Source organism: Nymphalis io, chromosome 28, assembly GCF_905147045.1.
Source record: "Nymphalis io chromosome 28, ilAglIoxx1.1, whole genome shotgun sequence".
In the NCBI taxonomy this organism is placed as follows: domain Eukaryota; kingdom Metazoa; phylum Arthropoda; class Insecta; order Lepidoptera; family Nymphalidae; genus Nymphalis; species Nymphalis io.
In genome coordinates this window covers 1676002-1698503 of record NC_065915.1, presented here as the reverse complement: position 1 = coordinate 1698503, position 22502 = coordinate 1676002, and the positions used below count along the sequence as shown (strand labels likewise).

Sequence of the window (22502 nt, the reverse complement as noted above, 5' to 3'; positions counted from 1 at the left end):
ATAATTAACTCAACGATTATTTAATAACTCAAAATAATATAAAATTAATCTAACCAAGAAACATAAATGAGGTGAAATTAAGCCTTTTTGATGAAGCATTATCGTATCATATCCAAAGCATGCCAAGAAAAGGTTAGTTTATAATATGTTAAGTAAAAATTAAAGCATTTAATAGTAGTAACAACTTTCAAAAGAACAACGTAGCTTATAATTCAAATATATAATAAACATTGATTCCATTCCATAGACTATTTATAAATATTATATATCTTGCAATAAATGACACTTTAATTGCACCCTTTATTAAATCTCATAATGTAATATTAGAAAAATTTCATATATATGTGCATATTTCATTCCTGCGCCATTTTGAATGTTTTTTACACAAATATAACTAGAAATTGTTATGCTAACGTTACTTATGACGTCAGCACAACAATAACAATTCTTGCAAGTTTTTATTTAACTTCAGCTGTTAGTGTGTGGGCAATTAAAGTAGATCCTCACAGTCGGTTATGCTTAAATTTTGCACTAAATTTTTAAGCTTATAGGAATGTAAATACATAAAATTAATTCATTTTAGAACACAGATTACACATAAGGCTGTGTCTATATTGTTTTTTTTAAATCCAATAGAAACAACTAGTGTTTACTAAGTATAATTTAAGAAATTTAGGACAAATTATGAGGCGTTACAATTGTACATCATTTAAATTTTTTATGTATGTGGAATATGACGCAAAATTCAAATTTGTCACAAAAAAATATGCACACATTCGTTTATGATTAACTATATAATATATAATAATGATTGTATTGTCTAAATATATTTGTATATAAGTGCAATATCGAATTCTATTTATATATTTGGTCTATATCTAATAACATTATATATGTATTATATAAAGTTCTATAAATATTAAACTATTATTTATGATTCATTAAATTCATTAAGTGTTTATAGAAATAAATATTTTTCAGATTATATATGTTCTTTTACACAGAGGATATATATATAGAATTACTATAATCGCTATTGTAATACTTGAACGCCGCGCTAAATTATATTCCATCACGCTCTTTCAATAACAAATATTTAAATATTTAGTAAAATTGATAAATAAGGCTCGACTATCTATCATATAATGTATTATGTAATTGAAAAATATATAAATATTTATATAATATAATAAAATTAATCGATATTGTATAAATAATTTATAATAATTATTAAATATGATTTTTATATAGAAAAAAAATGGCACCAAAATCGGCTGTGTATATGATAAGTTTGTATAAATATGGCATAATATATTGAAATTAAAATATAAATGCAATGGAATGTTTAGAGTGATACAATTAACCGACTTCAGAGAGGGTAGTTCAATTCTGTATATCTAATTATTTATTTGCTAATCCAACAGGGAACATACATACCTTATTGTATTAGTTATTATATGAAATTTAACTAAAACCAAAATAGGATTACAAAATTAGCTTAAATTACTAAGAAGACTAAGAATTACTAAGAAATAAAATAAAACTATTAAGAGATGAGAACTTAATGTGTTTATATATTTAATGAGTTCCGGTTCAACCTTTTAGTTTTTAAACCGTTTTCAATGTTTCCCTTTACGCTGGATTCAATATAACTTTAAGGAGGTTGCATATGCGATTCATATATATTGAACATTATTAAATTTGTTTTTCGAACCGTACATTCAGGCCAATTATCGAAGTCGGTTTTTATATTTATGGAATGTATTATTATGTTATAATATACACATTGTATGTATTGAAATTTGTATTACTCTTGACACTAAATTAGTCGTGTCTTGATAATAATTAAACATATTAAAAAATTATTATATGTATATAATGTGCCATAGATATACACAAAAAGGACAAAATTCGACTTTAAGCCATAAGAACTCATTCTATATTATTAATTTGAATAAGTTTAATCAAACAAAACAATATATAAAGACGAATATTGTTGTCTTTTTCTCACTTGTTGGAATAACAAATGTCTTAACGGGTTTTATAATATGGCTGTTGTCGGCAATATTAAATTACTGGTTACATACAAAGTGTGTGAAATTAAAAAAAAAGTTTAGGTTTTAATAGTATGACTAAACGTAATACTCTTTAGTTCCACCGTAGTTGAGTAAAAAGAAAATAGAAACAAATCATAGGAACTAAATGAATGTAATAATACGTATATCTCTTTCTTTCCTATATAATAAATACGACCTTCTCTTTCTATCAATCCGCTATATTGCCATAGACTATAAATTACATTTACATTAGACATGTAAATTTTTTAAAGTATAATATCAATTTTTTACATGTCCCTAAATCAAACAGCCAAATAAATACTATATAAAATGTTAAATAAATTAAGTACTTCTGATACTTTTTGGAAAATTGGAAGTTTTGACGTAAATGGAGATTGAATGTGATAAAAATTACCGCATCCCTTATATCTTGGTCAGGAGTCCGTTCAGCTCCAACACTTCTGGAACTTCTATGTCTTCCAGGCGGATAGGCGACGGACTGAATTCGAAATGCACCGAGTATATCATCTTCGTGTCCATGAGAAGACTTTGCTGTAACAGGAAGACGGAATGATGAATTGTTGTTTTATTAGGAGCCGAGTGGTTAGAACGCGTGAATCTCAAGCGATGATCACATATTCAAAACAAGGGAAGTACAATTGTACTTGTACTTGTAATTTCACTGAAATCCTTCCACATATATATCCACCCGAGCCGAAAGCTGAGATGGCTCAGTGGTAAGAACGCGTGAATGAAAACCCGGGTAAGCACCACTGAATTTTCATGTGCTTAATTTATGATTATAATTCACCTCGTGCTTTACGGTGAAGGAAAAACATCGTGAGGAAACCTGCATGTTTCTAATTTCACTGAAATTCTGCCACATGTTTATTTCACCAACCCGCACTGGAGCGGCATGGTGGAATAAGCTCCAAACCTTCTCCTCAAAAAGGGATAGGAGGCCTTTAGATCAGCAGTATATATATCCACAGACATATAATATATAAGCTATTCCACTGAATAAGTTTACTAAACTTTCTCCTTAAAGTGAGAGGAGACCTTAGCCCAGCTGTGGTATATTAACAGACTGTTACTTTTTTTAATTTTCATAGCAGTTATTTCATAACTAATCGTCAGTTAATAGCGTTGAACGAATGTATAAATACCATACATTATCATTCACTCTTTCACTCACTGACAGTTGGTACGATTGTAACTTACTCAATTTAGTGAGGTTAGTATGAAATGTTTTATTATCTTACCGGTTCCTTGTTAGCGTTCGGTCCAGCCCTCTCCTGCATCAGTTTCTGTATCTCGTGGATGAACTCCCGTGTCACCTTCACCTCGTACTCCTCAGCTGGGGTGTACATGTTTAGGATCTGTGGAGAAATTTTACTTTTTTAAAGAAACCTGTTTTATTACCAACTATTTTTACTTCGCTTTCTTTAATTTTTCCATTAAACAAATATCGTGAATTATTTCCATCGCGTGTATGTGCCATCTCTTTCTCTCTAAACTTGCGGATGTAGGATTAATAAGGACAATGGTATGTTCAGCTGTTCCTACATAAACATCAACATCATCTTCCCTGGTTTTTCTTTAATTAACTTGTATTTCGCAATTTTTTTATGATTAATAATACTATTGAAATATTTTTAACTGTTTTCCGTGGCTCTATTCGAATTACACAAATGTCTCATATCTCAATATTAGTTGCGGGCGGTAACTATTTGAAATAAGAATTGCTAAGTACTATTTAAAAGAAATCCTATATATTTGGTATAGTTCATATTATATACAAGGCATATTCATCAAACGTATTTATAAAGTTTTTGACTCGAAGTTTTTGTGTCATGTACTGTTATGTTATTATCATCATTATTATTATTATATATTATAATCATACTGTCATGTCATGTTCTCTTATTAAACGAAATCAAAAATATATAGACATGTATATAAGCTCACCTTGCAGACTTGCACGGCGGACAGGTCGGCGCACATCTCCACGGTGCTGCTCACGTCGGCCATGGACTTGCGCGCCTGCAGCAGCTGCACCGCCTGTGTTATCGGTTTCAGAACGCTCAGGATCTCCTCCATCTGCAACGGGAAACGGGTTTGAGTTATCATTTATATCCAAGGAGCGTCCGAAGCGATGTTTTGGTAAATAGTTATGAGACATTTAAAATTTCATTTTATTAATATGCTAACGGTACCTCTTTAGCTTTTACCGTTGTTATTATATATAATATAGTATACTAGTTTTAGCCCGCGGCTATTTATAAACGGCGGTAGCGGCTTATAAAAGTTACTTAGCGGCTGTTGAGGTAGCCACTGATTCCTCCCTTTCTGTCACTATTGATTTGACATTCGAAAGAGGAAGAGCATAATTTTACTAATCACCCGCAAATTTGAAGAAAGGCCGCTAATTTCCTCTAACGAATACGAATATCTACTGTACTAGTGTATACTGCCGTATATTAATACTCGGTACCGATAGATGGCATTGATTGAATCTGTCACATTCCTGAATCGCGCTGTCTAGATTCGCTACTGTCGCGCTGTATATATAGTGTAGGAAGTGCTTTTCGTAATTGTTTCGAGAACGTCATCTCCAAATCAACGAAGAGGAAGGCAAAGGCTCCTCAAGCCCCGCCTCCTCGTAAGCGACCGACATCGCCAAAGGCTCGCAGAGCCGGTAGCCCGGTGAAGCTGAGCAAGCTGATCGTGGCCTACCACAACCCGCGTCACCCACACCCCCGATGCCCCGAGTGGCCACTCACGTCCAACAGACAAATGAGCAAGCGAGCTCAAAACCCCCACCGCCAGTCTTCATACAAGACAAGGCTAGGTGGACCACGATTTCCGACATCCTCTCGGCGAAGCGTATCCACTATACGCACGCCAAAAATACCGCGCAGGGTATCAGGGTCCAAGTACAGGACTCAACGACCCACAGGAAACTGACCGAGTTCCTGAGGCGCGACGGCACCGCCTTCCATACCTACGCACTCGAAGACGAGCGTTTGTTACGCGTAGTCATCAGGGGAGTGCCCAAAGAGACCCCCGAGGGTTTAATTAAGGCAAGTTTGGAGAGTTTCAACTTGCCAATTCTAGAAGTACACCGGATGTACCACCCGCGTACAAAAGAGTGCTACGACCTAATCCGTTGTCCTAGTCTCTCTTTACCTCTCACCGACCAAACGGCTCCTAGAAAGTGACCTTAAGTCACTTCTATCAATGGGTAGCGCGGTCATTTTGGCCGGCGACCTCAACAGTAAACACCCCAACTGGAATTCAATCCAACAAATGCTAGAGGTAAAACATTAGATCGTTTGTCTCACCATATGTCGCACAATTTTGTCATTCCTCCAACGACACCCACTCGGTTCCCACTCTCGGAGAACTGCAGAGATAGACCAGACGTGCTCGACGTCGTGATCTTGAAAGGCGTGACCTTGCAGTTACGCTCAATCGAGGCACTATCCAAGTTAGACTCAGACCACCGCCCAGTCTTAGTAGAACTAGGGCCAGATGATCCACTTAACCGTCCAACTAAAACTATCATCGACTGGCATAAATTCACAAGTCCAGTCCTTAGAATCACAGTCCTTAAAAGACATTCCAGACAGAATTCAGTAGACGTTGCAAAAACGGCCGCGATTAAACTCACGACCCACATACGCGACAAAATAGACACATGTGCTCCAGGGAGGTCGAAATTCGCCCTAACGAGCGTTGGGAGCTCCCTGAAGCCTTGAAAGATCTTATCACGCGGAAAAACGCCGCCACACGAGCTCATGACGCTTTTCCGTCACCAGAAAACCGGAGGAAACTCTGGGCCCTTCAGAGGGACGTCAAAGCCCGTTTCAACGATTTCCGTGATGATAATTACGATACTCGCCTAGGGGAAATAAAGCCATCGTACACAGCGTTCTGGTCGATGCCGAGATCCCTCAAAGGCGAACGAGCCGCGGCCATGCCTCCTTTGTTACGCCCGAATCTCCCGCCCGCAACAGACGACTTGGATAAGACCGAGTGCTTAGCCGATAGTTTAGAATCACAATGCTCACCAAGCAACTTACCAGTAGACCCGGAACACCTCTTAAAGGTCGACACGTTAGTAGATAACATCAGCTCTGTGCCACCAACGGACGAACCGTTGTCACCGACATCAGTCGAGGAGATCGAATCGATTGTTAAAAAATTATAAGTCAAGAAATCGCCCGGTGCGGACCGGATCACTAATAAAGCTGTTAAGCGCCTCCCGCAACAACTTATAGCACTTCTCGTGCTAATATTCAACGCCCTTCTGGCAGGATACTCCTTTCCAGACCACTGGAAAGAAGTCATAGTTATAGGAATCCCTAAACCAGGGAGACCCAGGAATCAACCTACGGGCCTCCTCAACACTCTCGGAAAGGTCTACGAGAGAGTCATCCTTGCAAGAATCAAAGCCCACGTAGAGGCCAAACAGATTCAGGTCAACGAGCAGGTCGGTTTTAGAGCCGGGCACTCGTGCGTCAATCAGGTCCACCGCCTAACGGAAGACATACTCAAGGGTTTCGCCATCGGTAAAACCACCTCGACGGGTATTCTTCGATGTAGCGAAAGCATTCGACAAAGTCTGGCACAATGGTTTATTATATAAACTATAAACTCTAGGATTGCCAGACAGACTCGTTCTCATCATACGAGACTACTTGACGAATCGTACTTTCCGCTACAGAGTCAAAGGTACCCTGTCATCACCTCGCCCCATCAGGGCAGGGACTTGAGCCTTGAGGGATCAAGGCTCCGCACTATCCCCGATACTCTATTCGTTATTCACGAATGATATTCCAAACTCAATCCAAACAGTTAACTTAGCCCTCTTCGCGGACGATACCGCCCTATACACAACCACGCCTTCGACGGCAGTCATAACAATGCGTCTCCAATCCGCGGCCAACGCACTAGGCGATTGGTTCCGGAAGTGGAGAATCGAAGTAAATCCGGATAAAAGTGTAGCAGTACACTTCACCCGCAATCCTATTTATATTAGGAATCATATAGGCAATCCGGGAAACATAACCCTGTTCGACCAACCTATCCCGTGGAAATCCGAAGTAAAATACTTAGGAGTCACACTCGATACATACACCGTTTCCGCGGGCGGAAACGAGGTCCCCCATTTGTGACATCACGAAATCGGTCGTGATTTAGTACGGTGCTTCTTACAGAAGCGCTTCCCACCCCTCCGACTACGTCCTGAGCCGAGGTGCGATCTCGTAGGAGACATCCTCAGGATGGACGTCATGTAGAGCCCGAGACGGCTCGAAATTCAAGGCGAAGTCTAGTACTCGCCCCAACACCGGGTGACGCTGTAAAGGCCAATAGGGCCAAACAGCATACATTCATTCAGGAAAAAAATAATTTCGTAATTATTTAAATAAATTTTAGTTGAGTAAACAGAGAAATGCTATTCCTTAGTTTCATTTACCTTTTGATCCCCCGAAATTAGTTCGACGTAAGCAACTAGTTAATGTGGTTTTAAGTAATCTATGTTTTTTTCTGTATCCCTGAATGTTTATGTAAATAAAAATTTCATGGTGATTGTTTGAGTATTTAAGACGAAAGCGTAACAAACAAACAAATATATTAAAATGGCTTTAATAATAAGCAGATCACTTACGCTCTTCTGGCCGTACTCAGCGAGATGTTCCTTTATCCATGTCTCCAGATGTGAGATGTTGTATCTGATCTGCAGACCCTTGGCCCAGCAGCACAGGTCCTTACGCAGCAGCAGCTGGTTCAAACTGTACGCGCAGATGTAATAGAAGAGCTGCAAAAAATAAACAATTATATAGTGGGATGTTTTATTTACTTTAGTATTTTTAACTAGATTTTTTACTGTCATTACTTATCAATATTGATAATTATTAAAAACAGAACTGTTTAATATTAATAATATATGATGACGTTCTCCTGACTGACTACGGTCATGGCGGTAAATCGCAACGACGGGTAGTAGTGTTTATTTTATTTTTTTGTAATTTTGTATATGAGTCTTTTTACTTGAAAAAATAAATTATTATTATTATTTGTATAGGAGATATTTTAGAATGCATGCGTAAATTTGCTAATCCATCATTCTCAAAAACCGATGGATGGCAATCCGGACTGGAGAAGGTCAAAGATTATTTATAAGTTACATCTTGTTTTGCAACTGAGAATATTGTAGAGCTAGTCAAATAAAAGAACGAAGAAAAAAATGTTGGCTTAAAAAAGATCCCTGAAGAATTCTTGGAGTTACATTTATTGGCGCCCCAGCTCAACTGATTCACATCAACCTTCTAAATTCGTGCTCAATTTTTATATGCGCGTGCAGCGTGACAGCAGACCTGGCGGAACAGTATGACGCGGAGCGGCGGGTCGACGGCGTGCGCGCGCAGCGTGTCGTGCGTGGCGCCAACGTGACGTAGGTAGTGACACAGACCTGGCGGAACAGTATGACGCGGAGCGGCGGGTCGACGGCGTGCGCGCGCAGCGTGTCGTGCGTGGCGCCAACGTGACGTAGGTAGTGACACAGACCTGGCGGAACAGTATGACGCGGAGCGGCGGGTCGACGGCGTGCGCGCGCAGCGTGTCGTGCGTGGCGCCAACGTGACGTAGGTAGTGACACAGACCTGGCGGAACAGTATGACGCGGAGCGGCGGGTCGACGGCGTGCGCGCGCAGCGTGTCGTGCGTGGCGCCAACGTGACGTAGGTAGTGACACAGACCTGGCGGAACAGTATGACGCGGAGCGGCGGGTCGACGGCGTGCGCGCGCAGCGTGTCGTGCGTGGCGCCGAGCTCGTGCTTGAGGCGCGCGGGGCCGGCGGACGCGGCGGAGGGGGGCGCGGCGCGCTGGGGGCCCGACAGCCCGCTGATCTCCTCGTACTCCAGGATGGCCGGCATGATGAGCCGCTCCAGCTGCCGCTCCAGCAACGTGATCAGACCTATTGCATTATTTTATATTCATTTGATTTATTAGTTTTCTAAATATATAGTCAGTCATTCTGTTTTAAACTGCAATCGAGTTGTTCTTTATTTAAATACAAATAAATGCCGGTCTCGTGACATTCCCAGTATTTATTCACATCAACTAAAATGTATTTGATAGAACTGGACCCATCGCAGAAGATCACAAATCACATCATCAAACTGGACACATTTCACGTAATTTAAATGAATTAACCATTTTCATTGTTGAAATATTGTTGACCTAGACTTTAGTTAATATATGTTTTGTCTAAATTTTCGTAAAAATATCTCACCAGACCTATTTCCTTACCAAATGGAATAACTGACCTTGATATATGGAAATGGCCTGATCGCTCAGCACTTGTCTGTATTCGGACAGGTCGAAGATCCTCAAGCTCTGTTGGTTCTGCCGCGGCGTGTTCTCGGCTTGATACTTCACGTCTCCACTGTATTGTCTTAAATTGTTTAGCAATCTGCAAAAAGGGATTCCAGTTTTAATTAAGGCCCAATTTTTTAAGGTTGATGATAATTGTCGGGGCGTCACGATAGGCGCAAGCGATCCCGTGACACCCCCTTGAAAAGACGGAGTGGGTACCGCGGGTTCTTCAGTGCCAGCGAGTCCTACATACAGGCCCCCCCCCACCTCATGTGGGGGAAAAGAGTGAATGCGTTTTCCCATCGAAAAAAAGGTTGATGATAATTATAAATATATATAAATTTGTGCAACGCAACAGAAAAATGCATTTATTTTTATAAGTGTCGACAATAATGGAAAACTTCATGAGGAAATCTGCATTTGAATGCACTGCCAACTTCCACACTCCGAACTACTTCCGATAAATTCACTTGGTGGTAGAGCTATCACGTCAGGGTAGGTACCACCCACTTTTCATATAATCAACCGGCAAACAGCAATACTTAGTATTGTTGTGTTACGGTTTGAAGGGTGAGTGAGCTGGTGTAACTATAGGTAAAAGGGACATAACATGTAAGGAATATGGTCCTTGCATATGAAATTAGCGTTTTGTCGTACTGGCCACTTTGATCTGAAATATCTCCTCTTTGGTTAAGAATTCCAAATTCAAATTTATAAATTCATTTAGCTGGTACATTTGAGTTTTGAAAACAGTCAATCATTTGTTTTTTCCTCATTTTTTTTCTTTGGCGTCGCTTATTACCGCTGTAGTGTAGTATATAAGCAGATGACACATGGTATTGAGGGGCAGTAATAAATTTATCTTCAAACCTTAAACATCTACTTTATTTACCTAGTCCCGTCCTTACATGGCGACCCTGCCATTTAAGGTTTGGTTTCGGGTTCTAACGAAGTGTAGTAGAACAATATAATGTCGCTCTGTGTAATATTGGACATTCGTGTATTTAATTGTTCGAACGTTAGTAGCGTCATAATACAAAATGGGCAAAGAACAAAGTAAAGAACAAATTGTGATTGCACAAAATGCCGCAGGAGGCGTGAATTCGGCCGACGTGGAGCTAATACACCAAAATCAGAAAGTGACAAATATAATTTTGGGTATTTTTCTTTTACTTTTAATTTTGGGGGCAAAGTTTGCCATATATAAATTATATAAACGCTGCCACATAAACTGGATGCGTCAGGAGATGGCCAGGAGCGCTTTCAGACGTTCGAGGCGTGGACCAGAGACTGGAGAAAGAAATCAGGAACGTGTCGTTCAGCCTGGAGACGCATCAATAGATGCTTATAAAAAAAATAGGAGCGTAAAAGTGTGAAAAATATATAAAAGGAGAAGTGAAATAGTGTCATCAGCAAAGGTGTTATGGTATTATAGACAATAGATATATTCATATTTTATCATTATTTTTAAGTGTATATTTTTAAGCCATTTTTTTTTGTTATTTTTCGGTACTAAATATTATATTATGTTTCTTAAGATTTAAATGGATCATATATTAGATATAAAACATCAAATTGAAAATATAAAAATAAATTTAATTAAACTAAGTAAAGGGAAAAGAACTAAAAAGTTGTTAGAACAGAAATATTTAGAGGCAAAAAGTTTATATGACGAATATATAAAATATCGTGACGAGTTAAACTTTAATGCATCTAAAGGGTATATAAAAAAGGAAGAGATAAATTACTTATTAGTTGCTTGCGAAGAAATTGAATCGTTTTATCAAAAAATTCAAACAACTTTTTTAGTTAGTGACCAAGATTTTAGCACCATGACTGACTTTGACATGAAAACTGCTACTTCTCTTCTACCTATTATGACAGGAGATGAAGAAGTTACTAAAAAATTAATAGATTGTATCGAATTCTATAGCTAAACCATTAGGAAAGAATATGAACAGTTACTTATTTCTTTTGTCCTTAAAACTCGTTTAACTAAAAATGCCAAATTACGTTTTTTATCTAACTACGAATCTTCCACAGAACTTATTGCCGACATGAAAAATAATCTGTTGACTAAGCAGTCAGCCACGGCACTACAAATAGAAATGTTAAAATCTAGACAAGGTTCGCAGAGTATTGAGGAATTTGGTAAGAAACTTGAGGATTTATTTGTTGAATTGACTATTTCCCAAGCTAACGATGACGATAACGCGTTTAAAATATTGAGACCCGTAAACGAAAAATTAGCAATACAGCGATTCACCGAAGGTTTGAGAAACAGTCGATCAAGCACTATTTTAGCGGCCCGCAACTACTCAGAGCTGAAAGATGTTATAAGAGCAGCCAAAGACGAGGAACTGTCGCGTCAAGGCTCTTTTACATCAGCTGAAACGATTTTCACGACTCAACATCGAGGTAAGTACCAACCATCTTATAGGGGGCATAGTAGAGGTCGAGTATTAAACAACGCACGCCAACATTACACGCCAAATCGTTCATTTAGGCCGATGCCGAATCAAACATCTAGTTTATACCACCGAGGAAACAATAGAGGATCCACAAGTAATTCTCGAGGACGCGGACATAATTTTGAACGTGCAGTATCGCGAGGTAGAAATAATAACGGTAGAAAACAGCATGGGTATCTTATGAATCAATACCAAAACGATATACAGGTTACTACTTCAGAAAATAACCAAAACTTAGTTTTTTCGATCCTAACTTTATTCTAGCATGCAATACATATAATAATTTCGTAGAGTTTACTATATTAGGTACCAAATATAGAATGCTAGTTGACACGGGCGCCTCGATATCAGTGATTAAAAACGATGTAATAAGAGATAGGAATATTCCAATACATCCAAAACGCGTAGCCGTAAATGGTATTGGTGGCACCTCGTACACCGAGGGCTATGTTTACATACCGTTTACCTTATGTGGAATAGAATTCAAACATAAGTTTTATGTCTTAAAGAATTTGCCTTGTATTCAAGATGGTTTAATCGGACAAGAATTTTTAACTAATTATAATTGTGTAAATTACGAAAATAATACATTTACTTTAAATAGCTTCGACAAACCAATTACGCTCTCCTTAGGTTTAGGAAAATTAGGTAAAAATACATTTATAAAGGTACCTCCGAGGTGTGAAAAGTTTACGTAAGGACGAAAAGTATATAAGCAGATGACACATGGTATTGAGGGGCAGTAATAAATTTATCTTCAAACCTTAAACATCTACTTTATTTACCTAGTCCCGTCCTTACACCGCACCTTATTATCGGTATATATTTTTTTTTATAGAATAGGAAGGTGGACGAGCATATGGGCCACCTGATGGTAAGTGGTCACCAAACGCCCTTAGACATTAAAAGAATTAAAGGCAATTGTGGAAGCGGATCCATCACAGAGCACTTCAGAGATAGTTGCAGGCTTCGGGGTAAGTAAAACTGTATTAATCCACTTGAAGCAAATCGGGAAAGTAAAAAAACTTGAACGATGGGTGAGGTACCCATCGTTAAAAAACCAGAATGATGGGTACCTCACCCATCGTTTTTGAATTGGGCGAATCGAACTTGCAAACACATGTCGACTGCTGTGTTACTTTCTCAACCGACACAATAATGAAGGGATTTTAAATCGAATCATTACTTGTAATGAAAAATGGATACTGTACGATAATCGGAAGCACTCGTCGCATTGGCTGAGCCCTGAAGACCCAGCCAAATCCTGCCATAAACGAAAACTGACTCATAAAAAGATACTTGTGAATGTTTAGTGGACTAGCGCCGGTGTCGTTCACTACAGCTTTCTAAAATCTGGCGAAACGATTACGGCAGATATGTATTTTCAGCAACTTCAAACCATGAAGGAAGAACTAGCTGTTAAACAACCGAGATTGGTCAATCGCTCTAATCCACTGCTGCTTCACGACAACGCAAGACCACACACTGCATAAGAAACAACTACTAAGTTAAATAAGCTACAATTGGAATGTCTGCGACATCCACCGTACTCCCCGGACCTTGCTCCAACAGATTACCATTTTTTCCGGAATTTGGACAACTTCTTAAAAGGAAAAAAAATCGGCAAAAAGAAATGTGGCAGTCCAAACCGCCTTCAAAGAGTTTATTTATTCTCGCCCCCATAAATTTTTTAGTAAAGGGATCAATGAACTACCTATGAGATGGCAAAAGTGCATAGATAACAACGGTGCATACTTAGATTAATTAAATAATTTTACAAAAAAAAAATACTTTATATTCCTCCCGTACAAAACGCCAATTTCATATGTAAGGACCTAATATATATGTCCATTCAATCAAAAATAACTAACAACAAAAAACAGTTTATATGATAAAACTTTTATGTAATTAAATATAATCAAACAGTACCTCAACATGTTCGCCAGCCACAAGGCGTAGTACTCCACGCTCTCCGCGCGTCGCTTGATGACTTTCTTAACGGCCGTCCGCGCCGCCTTTATCAGCTGGTGCATCTTGGGCTCGTCGTCCACGTGGTCCGTGTGACGCAGCATCATGAACAGGATGTAGGCCGGCAGGCCCGGCAGCAGGGTCGTCGCCACACGGGGCTTCAACTCTAAAACGCGGTTACAACTCTGTAGCTCGTTAATGGCACTGGATATATTTGCGGTGTTATCTGCAGCAAGTCTGTCTGGGTTGGTATGAGGTACTCGTGAGCCTACTACTTTAAAAAAAATACTCGTTTCGTTAGCCAGGAAAATATGAAGATTTATCTATCCTTTCAAAAAAACTTATAATGGACATCCTATCATGGTCGGGCTGGCCGAATGTCATCCTGAACAGCCAAGGAAACCATAATTACATGCCCAAGTACATTCACCTGCCGTCCCACAGTAAGAAGCGCAAATAAGGATCATCAAATATCAAAAAGTGATATGCAACATTGCCTGTATTAAATATAATATTAAAAGGGTCATAATAGCATATCACGAGTGAGACACGAAGTGACTTTAAGTAGAATAGCACTGCTCGTCAAAAATATGTTGCTTTTTTAGTTTCTTTCATAATAAATTGCTTTAGTTACCTGTAATAAGTTTCTTAATAATAGTTCCCTCGTCTTGCAACTTGTACTCGAACATTCCGAGGTACTCTCTCTCCTTTTTCCTCATCACGGGCGGTATTTCGAGCACTGTTGACGTATTTTGAGATACAATCGTCTCTGAAAATTAAATACAATTAATTAAAAAAGTTTCTCATTTACTTATGTTTAATTATAGGAAAATAGCACTTTATTAGTGATATATATTTTTTTTATCGAATAGGAAGGCGGACGAGCATATGGGCCACCTGATGGTAAGTGGTCACCAACACCCATAGACATTGGCATTTTAAGAAATTTTAACCATCGCTTACATCGCAAATGCGCCACCAACCTTGGGAACTAAGATGTTATGTCCCTTGTGCCTGTAATTACACTGGCTCACTCACCCTTCAAACCGGAACACAACAATACCAAGTACTGCTGTTTCGCGGTAGAATATCTGATGAGTGGGTGGTACCTACCCAGACGAGCTTGCACAAAGCTCTACCACCAGTAAACAGAATTAGAACAGTAAGTTATATGACGATTATTCATATCAAAACAATTAAGAATTAAATGAGAAAGAGATATTGAAAGAGATTGAGATGTGTTGTCCTGCTCTGTGAAACAAGTGATATCAAAACGATTAATAAAATTAAATACACATACACAATGTGCTAAAGAGAAAACTGTGAATCAAATATTTCAAAATTATCAATTGGCAACACTTCAGATATTAGTGCCACTTCATAATCAGATAAACAGCTAGTTCGCTTATGTTCGACCCAAAAAAACCTACCGTTCCCTTCCAAAATATCCTGAACATCTTCAACACCGGCTTCCTTTAACTTTCCGACTAAAAGTCTGATTTGGTTTTTGTACCTGCGACAACTCTCCGACAATTTATCGACACGTTCCTGTAAATAATAACGTAATTATGTTATAATTTCTATTTTTATTTTATTTATTATAATATCAACACCAACAAGAAGTACACTAATAAATACAATTGAATCTTTAAACATGAAGTTATACAAATCAAGTGTCTCCTAAATTATAGGTGTTGCAAAATATATCAACATTTCGAGTTAACAAAAAAATAATAATTTTAAAAATCAAAATATTTAGAACAAATAGAAAAGACATTAACAATTAAATTATTATAAATGTATCACTTGATTGGTATAAAATGAAATTGGTATAAAATATTGCCTATTTGGTCTATTTTGACGTATTTCATATTTCATAGTGCATCTTTGACTGCTTTGGTGGTCTAATAGCTAGATATGTGACCGCAGATTCCGAGATTTAAGCCCCGGGTAGGGCCAATGAAGATTTTGGATTTTTCTATTAAAGGTTTGTTCTACTATTCTGTGTACACTCCGTTGATCCCGTGGCTGAACTCTTTTCGGTTGTGTCGGATTACCTCCAATCGGATTATGAATAAGGGAATAGTATGCATCCATAATATGTCATGCGCAATTGGCTAATCTCTTTTGAGATTGGCTGCCCTATACAAAATCGGTCTGGAGAACCTTACTATCATTTTGGAAGACATGAGTTATAATCTTTTAGTTTTTATACCCATTATATTTTTTTAACACACATATCAAGGCCATCCTAGAACTAAACATCAGCAAAATCAACACATGTCAGAAATATTTCGCAGTAAACTTAAGTAATTTAAATACCTGTATAGCAAGACTTTCTGAAGCAAGTCTTATGATCTCATTTTGGGCATATTCTTGAGATTTGTTCTTGGGTTCCTGACTTAAATCTGCACTCAGCAACCTTAAATAGATTTGTTTAAAATTAATATTGATGGAGAGGGGAGGTTTTTTATCGCCATTATTATGAACTGGGTTTAAACCTTACCACAATCACATTTATTGTGTGATGCGATCTATTATAAAACTTGTTTACCTAATTATTTTCTTGCCCTAAAGATACCTGGCTATTGATATATTGATCAAGAGACAGAAGCCGAATTTCAAGAAGAAAAGGGCCTCGTGGGAACATATATGATATTTGTTAAGGGAGATCCCATCTGGTGTGATGACAAAATGGTACAAGATAGAAAACATGGTGAAATTGTTAAGCATCCTCTACAAAGAATAAAATGTATGCATTACATGTTTTTAGAGCTAAAATGCCATTACAATTAGTATAATGGCTACATTTAAGTAGACGCGACGATTATTCTGACAAAGGTGATATTTACACTGACAAGTCGGCATGGTAACACCACATGTAGGCGCTGACTATACTGATAAGTCGGTGATGGTGACACTGATAAGTAGGTGACGGTTGCACTGTCCTGTAGGTGTTCGTTATACTGACAAGTCGGTGATAGTGACACTGATATGTAGGCGTTAGTTATGTGATGGTTATTCTGACAAGTGGTAATACTGACAAGTCGGTTATGGTTATACTGACAATTTTGTGATGGTCACGCTGACATAAAGGCGTTTGTTATACTGACAAGTCGGTGATGTTCACGCTGACATAAAGGCGTTCGTTATACTGACAAGTCAGTGATGGTTATACTGACAAGTCGGTGATGGTCACGCTGACATAAAGGCGTTCGTTATACTGACAAGTCGGTGATGGTTATACTGACAAGTCAGTAATGGTTATACTGACAAGTCGGTGATGGTTATACTAACAAGTCAGTGATGGTTATACTGACAAGTCGGTGATGGTCACGCTGACATAAAGGCGTTCGTTATACTGACAAGTCGGTGATGGTTATACTGACAAGTCAGTGATGGTCACGCTGACATAAAAGCGTTCGTTATACTGACAAGTCGGTGATGGTCACGCTGACATAAAGGCGTTCGTTATACTGACAAGTCGGTGATGGTTATACTGACAAGTCAGTGATAGTCACGCTGACATAAAGGCGTTCGTTATACTGACAAGTCGGTGATGGTTATACTGACAAGTCGGTGATGGTTATACTGACAAGTGATTATACTGACAAGTCAGTGATGGTTATACTGTTAAGTCGGTGATGGTTATACTGACAAGTCGGTGATGGTTATACTGACAAGTCGGTTATGGTTACACTGACAAGTTGGTGATGGTCACGCTGACATAAAGGCGTTCGTTATACTGACAAGTCGGTGATGGTCACGTTGACATAAAGGCGTTCGTTATACTGACAAGTCAGTGATGGATATACTGACAAGTCGGTGATGGTTATACTGACAAGTCAGCGATGGTTACACTGACAAATCGGTGATGGTCACGCTGACATAAAGGCGTTCGTCATACTGACAAGTCAGTGATGGTTATACTTATAAGTGGTTATACTGACAAGTCGGTGATGGTTATACTGACAAGTCGGTGATGGTCATGCTGACATAAAGGCGTTCGTCAGTATACTGACAAGTCAGTGATGGTTATACTGATAAGTCGGTTATGGTTACAATGACAAGTTGGTGATGGTCACGCTGACATAAAGGCGTTCGTTATACTGACAAGTCGGTGATGGTCACGCTGACATAAAGGCGTTCGTTATACTGACAAGTCAGTGATGGATATACTGACAAGTCGGGTATGGTTATACTGACAAGTCAGTGATGGCTACACTGACAAGTTGGTGATGGTCACGCTGACATAAAGGCGTTCGTTATACTGACAAGTCGGTGATGGTCACGCTGATATAAAGGCGTTCGTTATACTGACAAGTCAGTGATGGTTATACTGAAAATTCGGTTACGGTTATACTGACAAGTCGGTGATGGTTACACTGATATGTAGGCGCTTATTATACTGACACAGTTGATAATTTCACTGGCAGACAGAAACACTGATATTTAATTTGCTAATGCTGACATTGAAGTTTTCGACGAACAACTAGACAAGTCAATATTGGATAGCTAGAAACACTAATAAATATACATATATTGTAATTTCTAAGAGCAAAGATGGTCTTACTATGAATAATATATAAAACACAGTAGGACATTCTATAATTAGTCTTTAATATAGAGTATTATTTAAAAATATGAGAGCTCGTTAGCATCATAATCTATTCTTAGAAAAAATATCTTTCTATTGTTAGCTATAAAGTTGATAGTATGATAATTTTTTTAATTTTATTTAAGGTAGTTTACTTTTTTATATAAATGTTTATTTATTAAAAAAGAATATTCACATAAAGCTTTCCAACAATCAGTTAAGTTAACAAGTGCAACTAAAGTTATAACAACTTAAATGGAGAAAACGTTAAAAATTCCCAAAGTAACATTCATAAAAATATTGTCATTGTAAAATAATGTTTTTATAGAGTTGCCAGGTATATTAAAACCGTCCCAATATCTTCTAAAATTCGTTGTTAAGTTCATTATTTCTTCGGAACTGGAAAAGAACAATCTATAATGTGTTCGTTGGATTTCGTTTATATATATTTATTGATATTATATAGTTCGTTTTTATTTTTCATTATATACAGGCTGTTTTCAAGTTAAAAATCAGTTATGTGATGTTGATTACAAGTCGACACGATCGTAGAGTCCAGAATTGTGTTCAAGATTAAGCATCATGGTGATCTATTATAATTGTAACGGTTACACCGTGCATATTTTGCAAATCAATTAATCAATTGATTGATTGGTTTTTAAAATTTCACTCGTGTGAAAATATGTATGTAAAATTACAATTTGTATGTAAATGTTATTTGATATTAAATACATTTAATTTTTTGTACAAGAATTGCGACTTTGAAAATAGTTTAATTTGAAGTATTATTCATTCGATTTTCAACCTTAAATTTTACAACATAGAACATATAATTACTTACTTTTGGTACTTTTCATTTTCATCTCGAAGCCGGTCCATTTCCTGTTTTGCTTTCGATATGTGCTCCGAATAGAACTTCTTCTCTGCTATTAATTCTTCTTGGAGTTGTCTGTAATTACAAAAAGAATAATTCCATATACATATTTACTCGTGTTTAGAGCAGAAATTGTAGTAACTCTGTTAATCCTTCTTGCCCCGTTATCGCTTAAAAATCAGTATTATCTTATGATAATACTGATTTTACTGGTGGTTGGGCTTTGTGCAAGCTCGTCTGGGTAGGTACCACCCACTCATCAAATATTCTACCGCAAAACCGCAGTATTTGATATTATTGTGTTCCGGTTTGAAGAGTGAGTCAACCAGTGTAATTACAGGCACAAGGGACATAAAATCTTAGTTCCCAAGGTTGGTGGCGCATTGGCTATGTAAGCGATGGTTGACATTTCTTACAATGCCAATGTCTATGGGCGTTGGTGACCACTTACCATCAGGTGGCCCATATGCTCGTCCGACTTCCTATTGTTTAAAAAAAGATAAGGGCTAGTGAATAATTAAAATATTATAAATGCGAAATCTAATCTGTCTACTTGTAACGCTTTCACGGCTGAACAACTGAACTGAATTTGATGAAATATGATATGAAGCATGATTGGTACAAGGAAAGGTATAGGCTATTATTTTTAAACCCAACACCTAAGCCCCAAGAAAAGGAGATAAGCAGCAGGCGTAAACTAGTATTTGTATAAATCTGCTCCGCAAGTTTTCACTCGTGCTCAACGTTACTGCTACGTCTCCGTGGGTCAGAGCGTGATGAAATATAGACTTTAATCTTCCTCAATAACTGTACTATCTAACGCAAAACATTTTTAAAGTCCAAACGTGAGCTGTTATAAGTTTTACGGTATCGTAACTCCTAAACGAATAGACTGATTTTGATGAAGTTTTTTCTGATTGAAACATGATGTGATCGAGAGCTCTTAGCTATAGCTTATAAAGATCTGCCCAGGCGTTAGAAGACCATCAGCAAATTACCATCTTTCATAGAACTGATTGATTTGAAATTGCGCTCCCCTGACGCGACGACGCTTGAATTAAAATATCACTATGTATTTATAATGAAACCTTCTCCTCAAAATAGGATGGAGGCTTCGGCCCAGTAATGGAAGTTCCACTGGCTGTTATTGTTACTGTCACTTATAATTAAGTTAATGGGCAACAAACATATTTGATTCTATACTTTTTTTGTGTCGGAATTATTTAAATTAACACATACAAACAGACATACTCTTTACAGTAACAGCCTGTTAATGTCTCACTGCTGGGCTAAGGCCTCCTCTCCCTTTTTGAGGAGAAGGTTTATAGTTTATTCCAACACGCTGCTCCAATGCAGGTTGGTAGAATACACATGTGGCATAATTTCAATGAAATTAGACACATGCAGGTTTCCTCACGATGTTTTCCTTCACCGTCAAGCACGAGATGAATTATAAACACAAATTAAGCACATTAAAATTCAGTGGTGCTTGCCCGGGTTAGAACCCACGATCATCGGTTAAGATTCACGCGTTCTAACCACTGGGCTATCTCGACTTACTCTTTAATTTAAGTTATTAGTATTGATGACAGACCTGTTTATTCCTTTCTGTGCTTCGTAAGCTGTCGCCAGTTCGCCATCTTCGTTTATGATATCAACATCTGACCCGTAGTTGCTTGCAAGCGACTTTAGATTCACCGTCTGCATTAACAAAGTTCAAATTACAATAATGTCTTGTTGAAAAAGTTAAACCAATGATAAATATAAGCAAAACATGTACCATGCAACGTCAGCAAAAGAAAGCGATGAAAGAAAAAATAGTAAAATTAATTAAAATGTACGATGCAATACAAAATCAAAAATACTTAATAATTAAAAAAATTAAAATTGGAATAACTATAACAAAAAAAAAATAAAAAACATTATTCCTATAATTTAAATTTAAAATTGGATAAAGTTCGAAATACAACATCAAAAATGAAGATTGCTACATCAAAAAACTGTAAAAAATATATTAAACAGTTTTAGCAGCAGAAAAAGAACGGACAGTTAAGCGAATTTAGTCGACAAACGGTAGTAACAATATCTCTAATAGTAAAAATAGGTAGTAAAAATAGTCTATTCCAAATGCTGTATGACATTGTAAAACTGCATTACATGACAGTTATTTTGTGTAGCGTCAGAAAAAATGATGATTTTAATAAAATTAATTTTAAATAATTATACATATTTCTAATGCGTACAATTTGTAAGATAGGTATAAAAGAAGAACTTTTATATATTAAATGGCAAATACATAAAAAAATACTTATATAGTTTTAGTAAGGTTCAATAAGAATAATAAAATATAAAGTCTAATTTATTTACATCTCGCCATTTTCTTATTATATAATTTTGGTCAAAATTGTATTGTACTAATGTGCATTAAGTACGATGAAAAATTAAATGACATATATGGTGTTCTTAACGGTGATTGTGGATACCATTTGACATCATAAACCGTCGCTTTCTTAAAAGTCTTATGTTACCCACAGTATTTAGAATATATATTTCAAATCAATTTAAGGTGTTTAATTAATTTTAAAAATACATATTATAAATACAAATATCGGTCGATCAAAACAAATTATTTTAAACAAGCTTTTATTTTATATTAACGATTAAAAGTTAATATACCAAATTAAAAAGTTAGATCGCCAATATATAAAAATTTAAACTCGATCAGTTGTGTGAAGCTTAACCCACACATACTAAAAATGAAGTTTAAATAAAAGCTTGTTGAATTATTACTTTAGTAATGGAACAAATTGAAGCAAAATAATTAACATGTCCAAAATAAATTTAAAAAGCCCTACACGTCACATATAACTGAACTACTCACGACACTCTTCAACGCTTGGAACCATGGTTTCTGCGTTAACATTGAATATCAATTTAATTGGTTAATTCATTTATAATCATAATAAATTATACACCTAAACCTTACTAATGAATCACTCATATCATTGTCGAAAACTACAAAAATCCGTTCCGTAGTTTATGAGTTTATCAGACAGACAAACAGACAGACGCGGAGGGGGGGACTTAGTTTTATAATATGTAGTGATATTTTATTTAGTTAATATTTTAATATTTATATCAAATCATAATATT

At 37.0% G+C, this 22502-nt stretch overlaps 1 protein-coding gene across 3 annotated transcripts in view; it reads right to left on the bottom strand.

Moving 5' to 3' along the window:
• Positions 1 to 992: 992 nt before the first annotated feature.
• LOC126779049 (unconventional myosin-Va) overlaps positions 993 to 22502 on the bottom strand; it is a 56129-nt gene continuing 34619 nt past the window's right edge. Inside the window, exons 27-39 of one of the 3 annotated variants that reach the window (XM_050502820.1) lie at positions 22231 to 22260; positions 20944 to 21050; positions 19317 to 19424; positions 16201 to 16300; positions 15309 to 15426; positions 14513 to 14647; positions 13840 to 14044; positions 9391 to 9536; positions 8821 to 9038; positions 7732 to 7881; positions 4026 to 4157; positions 3320 to 3436; positions 993 to 2609 (exon numbers count right to left, since the gene is read on the bottom strand). In XM_050502820.1, coding sequence (XP_050358777.1) covers positions 2481 to 2609; positions 3320 to 3436; positions 4026 to 4157; positions 7732 to 7881; positions 8821 to 9038; positions 9391 to 9536; positions 13840 to 14044; positions 14513 to 14647; positions 15309 to 15426; positions 16201 to 16300; positions 19317 to 19424; positions 20944 to 21050; positions 22231 to 22260 — 1695 coding nt within the window. In that variant the 3' untranslated portion in view covers positions 993 to 2480. The remainder of the gene's footprint in view (positions 2610 to 3319; positions 3437 to 4025; positions 4158 to 7731; positions 7882 to 8820; positions 9039 to 9390; positions 9537 to 13839; positions 14045 to 14512; positions 14648 to 15308; positions 15427 to 16200; positions 16301 to 19316; positions 19425 to 20943; positions 21051 to 22230; positions 22261 to 22502) is intronic. The other 2 variants (XM_050502821.1, XM_050502822.1) reach the window with 2 other exon arrangements.